General features: G+C 34.9%; 1 protein-coding gene across 11 annotated transcripts in view; it reads right to left on the reverse strand.

Moving 5' to 3' along the window:
- Positions 1-432: 432 nt before the first annotated feature.
- SNX10 (sorting nexin 10) overlaps positions 433-11,502 on the reverse strand; it is a 97,055-nt gene continuing 85,985 nt past the window's right edge. For all 11 annotated transcript variants that reach the window (XM_025207426.1, XM_025207431.1, XM_006026485.3 and 8 more), the window contains 2 exons: positions 3,399-3,614; positions 433-2,960 (listed from right to left, as the gene is read on the reverse strand). In XM_025207426.1, coding sequence (XP_025063211.1) covers positions 2,879-2,960; positions 3,399-3,614 — 298 coding nt within the window. In that variant the 3' untranslated portion in view covers positions 433-2,878. The remainder of the gene's footprint in view (positions 2,961-3,398; positions 3,615-11,502) is intronic.

Below are 11,502 nucleotides of genomic sequence, written 5' to 3' on the forward strand. Positions count from 1 at the left end.
TTAATATACAAAAGTGTAAACTACTAAGATTTTGTTTGTTTACATACTGCTCAAAAACCCATAGCAAACAAAAAAGTTAATTTAAAAAAGAAAGAGTAAATTGTACTAAGTAATATAAAGTCATGACAAAGAACAAAAAAAGTAGGAAATGGGATTTTTTTTTACTCTTACATCTACATCAGTGTAAATAGGAGATAAAAATGATATTTTTCTCTATTTGTTACTTGCGAATGTTCTTTTATATAAAAGGTTTTTTAGATACAAAGAGATTAGATTATAAAGGGTAGATTCTCAGCAAAAATAAAGAAGAATTCTGAATCTGGAAGTGGGGAATCAGAATATAATTATAAATCACATCTATTTGAAAATTAAACTGAAATATTGCTTAGTTGCAACAAAAAAAACTTGAGAAAACACTGGTAAGAGTTTCTTCTTGAAATTAAAACAATATTTAATATAGTACTAAAATTACTAACTCAGTCATAAACAAAAGAAAATTACAAATTTTATATTAAATTTCACAAAATTAGGACAATTTCCTAAAACACTTTCTTACAATATTTTGGAACATACTAAGCAAACACTGGAACAGAAAATATTCTTCATTAACATTTAACATGAAAAATTTCAATAATATATGGTATACCAACAACTTTGAAAAGAACAACATTCTTCATTAACTTCCACAAAGAACAGGAAGAAAATAAGGGAACGGATTTTATAGTATAGAAATGTATTGAGTGAGATAAAAGCTAATAACATACAGTTATTACAAATCCAAGGATTACTGATACACAGGCTGCCTTGAAAACTTTAATACACAAAAGAGAAGCTCCCTGAATTAAAAATAGATACAGGATTCCTCCACCTCTTAAATCTGTTGTAATTTTAGATACATATTTAGATTACAAGTTAGCAGAGTACACAATGTAAAGTGCATTAAATGATCTACCTAAATGTTAAAAAACAAAACAGCCCCCCAAAACACATACACAAGCGAGAAGTGTAGTAAAGAAAATAAAAAGATCTAATTCCCTTTCCAAGGACATTATTCCAGTTTTTGCATATCACATTATTTTTCACTATTTGCTAAATACCTCAAATTTGCTAAATACCAAGTCTATCAATGAGGTAAAAGAAACAAGAAAAAGTTAAATCAAATGAAAGTCACCAATTAGCAATAACAGCTTTCTTCTAGTTAAGTTTGTAGTGATAACTTGTTGCTTTAATTAAATGTTATCACCGCATGAAAATGCTCTTCTGCACCCAAGCAGAGATTGTGACTAGATACATTTGTGCAATTCAATAAAAATGGTCTAAAATAAACTTAGATATCTTTTAAAAGTGCTACTACCATCAACAGAAAACAGTGGTTCAAAGTAGTTACCTAAGTGATGTTATCCTTAGGCTATGAAAACACACATTCTGAAATTTCACAGATTCCCAGCTGGATACTTTAAGAACAGGCCCACACATGTCTACACTAACTTTTATTAGTTGACCATTTAATAACATTTATTTTTTTTCTTTAATGCACAGGGTAAAAACATCTCTTCCCTGATACTAGCCAAAGTATCCTTCAGAGGCAAAAATCTATATTAGGCCTGAACCTGAAGCCCTTTAGTCAATGAGAGTTTTGCCATTATTTCATTGGGAACAGAATCAAAACCAGTGGCTTATTTTCAGTAGTAGTTAAAAAACATCAAATATAAATACAACAAAACACTGAAACAAGTTCTACTGACAGACTCAGGGTGACACCTCTCTGTTACTGTGAACATATAGAGCACAGCAGATACTTAGTTAAAACAAAATGTTTGTGGTTAACAAGTGTTCAGCCCTGCCTTTCATTTGTGAAAAAAAAATCAATGTTCCAGTGCATTTACTATAGTAAAGGTGAAATCAGTGGTTCCAGATATTCCAGTTTGTACCTAAAGACATCATAGAGGTCTGCATTTGTACTGCTATAATTATGTGATTATCAACTTACTGGAGAGATGATTGCACTTCCTTTAAAACATTAAATAGAGAACCTTCACTAATAGTTTGAAACAGCTGCCTAAAAGCTGACCACCTAGGGCAAAACCCTGACCCCAGAGAAGCCAATGGGAAATTCTGCCATTGACTTCAATGATAACAAAATTTCACCCATGACTTTTACTGGGAGTAAACCTTCATAACTCCCACCATCTTTCATGTGAACTGAGGGTGTCAACACCCCTGAAAATCATGTCACTGTTATTTACATGCCTGACTTAAGTGACTGTGCTTGAAACTTTTGGCCTCTAGTTCTTGTGCATGATAAAAGCAAGTTTTCCATGCACTGGAGCAAGACTAGAGGAAGACACTATCCATCTCAAATTGTCAACAGCATATCCCTTGTACAGTTATTGTTCGCTTATGCTACCATGCTACCTTAAAAAGTTAATGCCATGTGGCATATATAATTTCATCAATGTCAAATGACTGTTTGAAGTGAAACATCTCTGATATAAACTGCAAAAGGTGCTTTGAGTATATTTAATTTGACATAGTTTTAAACTAAGTGAATAAAATATAATTATTTTTAAGATCTAAAACATATAATCAAGGGACATATTGTATCAGCCATATTTTGCCACAGAGCATCACTATCCTAATATTGGTTGAGATTCTAATGGCTGTATAAACTTAAATATGATAAGTAACATGCAACTCTGATAAAAAAAACAACCAACGAACATTATCACAGTATGTTAAAAAACCAGAGGAAGAACAGTTATCTTTTTAGGTACATGTTATTGCAAAACTGTGTTTACATAAATACATGTGGATGTAACTAGCAAATGTAACATGAGTCATTCTGTCTGTACTAGGATGGCAATATACAAATGATTTTTCAGGATTCTTCAGAAGCTGGGCTTGCTTTGCATCCATGTGAAATGCTGTCATCACTACTGTGTCCAAGCCCCAAGGATGAACTGCAGAAAAGGGGAAAGAAAAAAAAAATAAAAAGAGGAAATTGGTTTTCACAACACACTCAAAGCCTGAGTAACAGAGGAGAACTTTAATTATCTCCAGTCACAAAGAGAGACAGGAAATTTGGACTTTTAATTAGCCATTTGGAGTGCAGTTGGATATTTTTTTAGCAAGATAATTTAAACGCGAATAATTCAAGTCTGACTAAATGAAATTCACATAATCAGAATGCAGATAATTGAATTTCTACTGCATTCATTAATTCAGTGTGGAGGTGTGTGTGAAGACTTCTATGATGAGCTGTCACAGCTCAATAAAATCTCAGTCAATTAATTTTTTCATTATCTTAGTATTACATCAACAAAAAAAGTGAAGCGTGTGTATATGCATGTGCGTATATATATATAAAATTTCAGAATGTAAGAAAGTAAGGAAGTAACCTCTCTGAATCAGAATCTGCATCAATTTTTCCTTTTTTCCTCTCTCCATCTTCAATAGGAAAACGTCGATGCAGAGAGGCAAACTTAAGAATCGCATCAGCCACAGAATATTTTGTCTGTCCAGATACACAAGCCTCGATATCTTCTGGGCTTAGCTGAGTCTGTAAGAAGAGGTGAAGCCTACTGTCTGAAAGCAATAATGCGTTTTGTAGGATCCTTTAAAAAGAAAGAAAGAAAGAAAAACAAATGTTTATATTATATTCAACTGTTTTACCAGAACAATCTCTTAATGTTGTCATGTTTTCAAATGCTTTAAATTAATCCCAAGTCAGTACTGGACATACTAAAATGACTAGGTATATGCTACTTTCTTATTATATTATTTGGAATTTTAGGTGAGTAAAAACATGAAGCAAATAGTTAAAAACATCTGTTATAAGAATAACTTCAAGGACATTTCTTCCATTTAACCATCTGTTATTACCATGTGGATCAATTAATGCTTTTAAAGGAGTGTGAAATCATATACACTTTGGAAATGTTGATGTCTACTCAAGAACTGTTTCTATATTATGAAAATATTAAAATTTTCTAACATTATAATTCACCCATTTCTTTTGAGGGAGTTGAAGAAGATGGAGCAGTTTAGAAACATGAAAAGTCTGGACTTTGAAATACCTATGAGTAGTAGAATGTTTTTGAATTTCAGCCAAAGTATTTTACACTTCTACAAATTTTTATATAAAAGTAGAATAAAAATGCCATTGAGCCACATTGACAAATGTTATGGTAAAATGTTTTCAGGAAGCTCAGACAAAACCCCTCATCTTAGCCTTTTTATTTATAAAAATAAATGGTCAAATACACTCAGCATAAACTATTTTATTTCATGAATAGTGTGTAATCAGAGTACAATATTCAAGAAATATGGAAAGTCAGAGTCAGTTTACTCCGGAAGGATTGAAATCTGAGCATCATTGTTGCTACTCTGAATATGCAGTACTACTGCAATATTTTAAGAAAGAGGGAACCGTACAATATGCCTAATCTAACATGATTAGCAGGAGACAATAAGGGCCAGATTCTGTCAAATGTTTTGAGTGTGTATAACTTTACTGATGTGACTTTTCCTATTGAATCTAATGGAAATGCTCAACATTAGCAAAAATTTACTTTGCTAATGATTAATGTTGAATACAAAAATTACTAAAATATTTCAAAGCAAGATTAAGATATTAAGGGACAACATTTTCCTACTTACTAATATTTAGATTACCTTTGTTTATTAATATGCTTCCCTTTAATTATTAGATTTACCACTGTACAATGGGATACAAGCGATAACATTAACATAAGAATGGATGAAGACCAAAAAAGCCTCAAACCAAGTGTATTATAAAAATACTCCAATTAAAATAAAATTATTATAGACTGGTTATTTGTATTTCACAAGACTAGACACATGCTTGAACTGCAACATTTTAAGATATAAGTACACTAAAACTATTGTCTATTACAGAAAACATTCCAATAGTATTTAATGTAAAAAGGTTTAAAAGATTTCTGGCTTTCAGTTAGAGCCTATAAAATTGCAAAGCAAAATACATGAGCAGAAACATAATTGTAAATTTGGGATATAACCATGTGTAGTAAGTGCTTGTACACATACACAAAATAATTCAACTTAAAAATTTACAGTGATGAAAAATGTGGCTATAATTTTCTCCTATACTTGATGTGAGATTCTATTTAAGATGGTAGAGTTCTAATAGTGACTAGCTTCAGCTATGTGCTAAGATAAAATCATTTTGAAAACTCTGATAACAGCTAGCTTTTTACTCCTATAAACCCCTCCTAATTTACTTAAAAATAACCACCAATCATAATTTATCTTCTTAACATTCATGCCTACAACATATTAATGCACAATATGTTTAAAATAACTTCTCAGTGTCCCCAAAGAAGCCATGCAGTAGCATGCAACAACACAGAACTTAAACCCACACCTCCCTTCTTTCTCAACAACAGCAGCTTCATGAATACAGTTTGAAAAGCTATCATTCACGGGCCACAGAAAAGGGATTTCAGCAGACTCTTGGTAAACGTAAAATCCCAAACAAGAAATAAGACAAACATCATGACAAAAAGAAAAAGAATCATACCACACAATAAATCCAGTTTTTCAGTGTAAGCACTTGTAGGAGTAAACTCATTCTTTTTTCCCTTTAAATAAATCTTAGTTTGCTTTCCAGATTTACAAACGTGACCATGAAGAAATTCACATTTTTGCAGTTTTGACTTCTGCATGTCATATTCAGAGAAGTATCATAAAAGCTGGCCTACTAAATTCATTGTACACTGGTTTTAGTTTCCTTGCAGATTTTCTTGTTCTGTACCTTCAGTAGTTTCCTGCCACTCAGCCAACACACAAGTAACTAACTGCTCATGAGATTACACTATACTTACAGCTTTGTTGCTGTTTGAAATGTATTTTATTTTCTTTATAAAATAATGGGTAATCTTTAAAATTGATTTTAGATGGTTTGAGGCATTACACCACAGAAGTAATGAGCACTAATGTCAATGATATTGGACACAAATTCATTTTAGCTTTATTTCATGTCCAGTGCAATTCTACTAAACCTTGAACTGCTGAAGCACTGTTATTAACTTGCTGGTAACCTAACACATGGGAACAGCAAACAAAAGTGATAAGAGTACAGGTTGATCAGGACCTCAAGGCTACTGTCCTTTTTCTGCAGCTATAATTCAATTTCCAATTTTACTTTACATTGGACTCATTATTTCACAGTAATTTTCTTTTCTGCTTAATAGTGCCACCTGGAGGTTAAACAAGTGAAGAGAGATTGAAAGGAAGAATTAGAGAGAAAGATGTTCGTTAAACTAATCAGAGATAGTACATCTTTGAGGGGGAAAAAAACATTTATATGCTTTGCAAAACTGGCTTGTAAGCAGATATATGAGCACTCTTCACATAGTTTATGCCCTTGAAACTTCTCTTCTACCCTTTAATTAAGGGATAACAACTTTGCCTTTTTTATTCTGCTACCAGCAAGTTACATTGCTTGAAGGATGTAATTAAAAAGCAATCAAAATGAAAAATAAAGTGTATGTGCGATTAATTTCTAGCCTCATGTTTTCATGTTCAAAATATTCTTTCCTCTGAAAAAAGTACGTGTGTGCTTTGTCACCAGAAGTTATTGCTATCATTAAATATTAATAATATGGTAGTACTCATGGCTGTGGCTCTGCTGTGCTAGGTACTGTACAAATAAATATAAAATGATCGCTCCAAACATTTTACAATCTAAAAGGCAAGACATGACATGCAGAAAAAACAAAAAAGGAAGGTGGAAAGGCACGGGGGAGGTAAAACATGGTAACAACAAATGAGGGTGTTTTAGCAGAGACTAAAAATAATGACTAGACAGCTTTAAAAAGCAAGATTTTTCCTCTGCATCTCTAGAGCAGAACTGGAATCCCTAACCTACAAATATTTATTCACGCAAGTAGTCATTCTTCCCACAATAAAGTCTCACTCATGCCATGCATCAGCTCACTTACATAAGGAATACCTACATGAGTACTGGTTTGCTGGGTCAGGCCCTAGATTTGAATTTGAGACAATCAAACCTTTTTTATTTGTGGTTATGAGAATCTTTATAAGCAGTTTCAGTAAATATTTTTGATATCTAGATGTCTGCAGAAAGAGAACATGAAATAGCAACAAAAGTAGGTAGATTTAAGACGTGCTGTAGGATATGAGAGGAATATGCCCTCTCCACCAGTTAAAACAAGACCATTTGCAAAAGACAAAAACATGTGTTTTGTCTTATTTGGACAAAGGCCAAAATCTGGTTTTCTTCAACATGATTTTATTAGATATATTATATACAGTTCTGCTGCAGGAGAATAACATATGGCTGAACAGTACAACTTAATCCTAACTAAAGATTTCCTGTATCTACTGTAACCTAATACAATGACAGATGCACACTTCTATGCGTGTGGAAGGTTAACACTCTGATTTCGTTTTCAACAAATTTACTCTGCCTATTTACATCAGATCATGGGAGAGAGAAAAAATAAAATCTTCCAGAAACAACTGATCACAGCCTGTGTTCTGGTGCCCTCTATCGAACATACACTCAAGGTTCAAATACAGAAAGTAAGGGGAAAACAGCCCAGTGTAAACAAAACTCAGTTGCCACCCCTTAAAAGTAGAGTGAATCTTGTCATACTTTTTTTAAAAAAAGAAGACTTACTGAAACAAGCAAGTTAGAAAGTAGCAGGCAAAAGGCAAGAATTTGAGAGAGAATTTAACTAAAAAATAGTAAACAGAAATGAAGGGTTAGACACCACACCACACTACATGACATTCCATATTCAAATAAGAACAATTTTGGCTACTCTATTCACAAGACCTCTAATACAAAGATAGAGCCTGATTCTGAATCTGTCACTTATCCAAGTAAATCTTATATGATTAGACTGATCAAAGCCTATCAGTCCCATCCACTCATGCTCAGAATCTCATGTGACCACATACCAATGCAGAGTGCAAAGCACTACAAACACAATGGCAATATTTTACACCCACTCTGCACTACTGAAAATGATTAGGTGCAAGGCAACATTGTGTCTGGCCCAATGAAGTTATTCACAATTTTTACACATACATGGTAAGGAGATGAAAGCAGGACTCAATTTGGGAAATCAGCACTGGACTGAATCTTTAAACCAGTTTGCTTGTTAATTTTGTCATAAACTGTCATAGTACGCACGTAATGGCTAACTGAAATATTAAGCATCAGTAGTCACACTAATGGGTATTAGCAGTAGATACTTACACTCTCTTCTTAAGCCAAACTTTTCTGAGAGAATGTCTCCAATTACAGTCACTAAAGGCTGTAGCTGTAATGATATAATTGTCTGCAACTTAAATTTAACTGGTTTGGGGAACTAAATGTACAGTTAAAATAAACAAGTATGCAAATCCTTGTTCTAAGAAGGTTTTTGACCTCCACATTAAATTTTGTGCAGAAAAATGATGAGGGAGAAGAGGATTTATAAAATTTAGTGTTGATAAATTTCTTGACCTTTTTCTCTCCATTTTAACAAGCTTCTTGAATAAATTTAAAGAAACATTCGTGAGCATGAAAAAACAGCGTCTTCAGGAAAGTTTCCAAGTGGAAATGTAGTTTTCCTTATTCCAAGAAAGGAACTGTAACCAAATTGATACATGGCTATTACAAGTACAGTTTTGAAACATAAAATTACACAAGTGACAAGAACCGAGTTTTACTGTTCTTTGATAATTCAAAATGATAATTATCTGTAAGACATGTATATTTTTTGCTACGAACATATGATGAAATCAGATTAATCTAACCAGAGGTGTCAAAGGTATGGCTTATGGGCTGGATCTTGCCCATGGAGTCCTATCATCCAGCCCTGGTTGCTGCATATGGGTCTGGACCAGCTTTCCCTGAATGCAGCATGCACCATCTCTGAGTGAGTTTGATACCCTGATCTAAACCCAAATACAAACGAACACACTATTATGCTTTATTTTTGTTTGAAATTGAAAGCCAAACCCTTGCCTTGGTTTATACAGTAATAAGAAACACAGATGCCCTGCATGGCAGGGCCAGGAAACTCATGCAAATGAGATTCTTTTCCTCCCCCTACTTCCAGCACAAGTGCTCTGCTCTCTCTCTTTTTTGCTAGTGCTGTGGGATTTGCTCAAGTAGCCTCTTCACAAAAAGAGGTGGATGCAGAAGACAAACAGAAAAGATGTAGAGGTGGTGAAGCTGAGATTTTTAAAAGCACCTGATGAGATTTTCAGGAGCCCCTGACACAAGGAGTCTAAGACTCATTGAAAGTTAATGGATACTTCTGCTCCAATTTAATTTGGAAGTATATCAAAATATTACAATAGACCAATAAGGGATTGAAGGGGTCTGGATTTAGAGGGGGTCCTTCTATTTCTCTGTCTATGACTCATGTTCCTCAGCCTGATTGACAATGTGGGTTTGGATCCCTATTCTGTCCGCTCCCATAAGCTAATGCCAGGCTAGTGTGTTGTTCTGCCTGGAAGAAAGCTATCCTCACTCTGGCTAACTGCTCACTTTTATTGTTTTGGATTTTAAAGCCCCTGTCAGTTTCTTCTAGACTGACTCCACCCAACCCTGGATAATGGGGAATCCCTGTTCCTCAGGTCATCCATGGTACTAGACTGTTGCATGAGAAATGATGAGGGATGGATGCCTGCCTCAGTTATACCTTACTGTTTCCTAAGAGGCTCTTTCCCGCTCAGGGCTACATGGCCTGTCCAACCCCTGGAGCTGCTGAAGAACCAGTGCTGTAGAAAGTGTTGGGCACAGAATTTCAATCCACAGAGTAAAATGATGCCAACTGCTTAAAAAATAGGCAAAGGAATTAGAAAGGTCTCAGATTAACCACACTTCATCTTTAATAGTCACAGAGTTTCTCATACTGCAAAGTCAGCAGTGACTTCACACTGGTATTATACAATTTAACACACTTGTCAGCAAGTCATATAAAATGCAACCTCAGGGAAAGAATTAATAACCCTTGGTTCCAAGAAAAGGAACCACTCCCTCAAGCTCACAGATAAAGGTGAACTAGGTTGCTGAACTAAGAGAACATTTCTAGAAACAGAAACATGCCTGACATTCCAGCCAGCAGAGGGCAATAATAGTGCACACAAACATCAAGCCAAGTCACCAAAACATAACTCTCCAAGCATTATGCAGAGCTGAGAAAAAGGTGCTACATTTCATGCAACATCCAAGAGCAAACATTCAAATTGCTACATCAAAGAGTAAATCCGTCTTCTAAAACTTTGGTGTACAATACTCATCTTAATATTCTTAGGGTAATGGCATGAGGTTGAAATACTCAGCATGTTGTCATTTTCCACTCTCACAATATCCAGTTAACCTAGAGGTGTTCAAAAAGCTGGAAAGTCAACCTCTTTTAAGGGAAACCTCTCTCTCTTACACCTACACACTTGTGGAGGCACAACCCCTAGATAGAAACCGTTTTTCCTGTAATAAAATTCAGAGGCCCAAACGGTGTTCAGCACCATTTCTCAACATTTCATTTTAAAAAATGAGAGAGTGGTTCTGGAAACACAATACTCCACAGTATGGCACAGAAAAGGGTGGAGAACTCAAACATGGATACTTCAGTGCCCACAAGCTTTGTCCTGACTCTCAGTGTTCCTAGCTCTGGAGCTGTCTGAATGTTAAGCCCACCAAATGTGGTGCGATTAGTGTACTCAAGCCACACTCTGTCAACTGACCTTGCTGCCAAGAACTGCTACACACAACTCTATGCAGGGACAGACATGACTTTTGCTAAAATGTAGTTAAAAGGGGTCACTGCACACTCTCCCTGGCCCTCCTCAATTATTAAACATACTAACACAGATCTCCCTCAGCCCATCCCAAACTGATAGCAAAGGATTAAGCACAAAGCTATACAGCACATTGACCAGAGAACCAGCGGACATGTCTACATGTGAATTAATGCACTGTAGTTACTGCACGTTGAGTTTAGTACCTATAATAACAGGTACTAACTAAATGTGCAGTAACTGGCACTACTCCGCAGTAGTGTTGGTATATGCCTTGTTAGTGACACTAATGCTCAGTATACTAATTCTGCTCCACAATAGCTTTTTACCACAGTGACTAATGTGCAGTAGAGTTAATCTACTGATCATTTAGCATCTCGTGTAGATATACCCAGCATGACTGCACTCAGGTGCCACAAAGCACAGTAAATTTTTAAAATTTTCCCATCTTTTTATTACTGATAGAGCTCCAGTGCTGGTACATGCTGAAGTCAACAGAAGGCTAGGATTCCAACCCGCTTGGCTTCTAATCATGCTCAAAGGAAATACTGTATACACAAAACAATGGTTAATAAAAACAGGAAGCTGGTCACAGCCTGATTTCAGCAATGGTTCCATCACTACAACCACAAATGCATCAGTCATCGCACTAGCAAAAAATATTAAGAATTGTAAAAAAGTAAACAGATGACTATGCAA

This window comes from Alligator sinensis, unplaced genomic scaffold (assembly GCF_000455745.1).
Source record: "Alligator sinensis unplaced genomic scaffold, ASM45574v1 scaffold29_2, whole genome shotgun sequence".
NCBI classification, from domain to species: domain Eukaryota; kingdom Metazoa; phylum Chordata; order Crocodylia; family Alligatoridae; genus Alligator; species Alligator sinensis.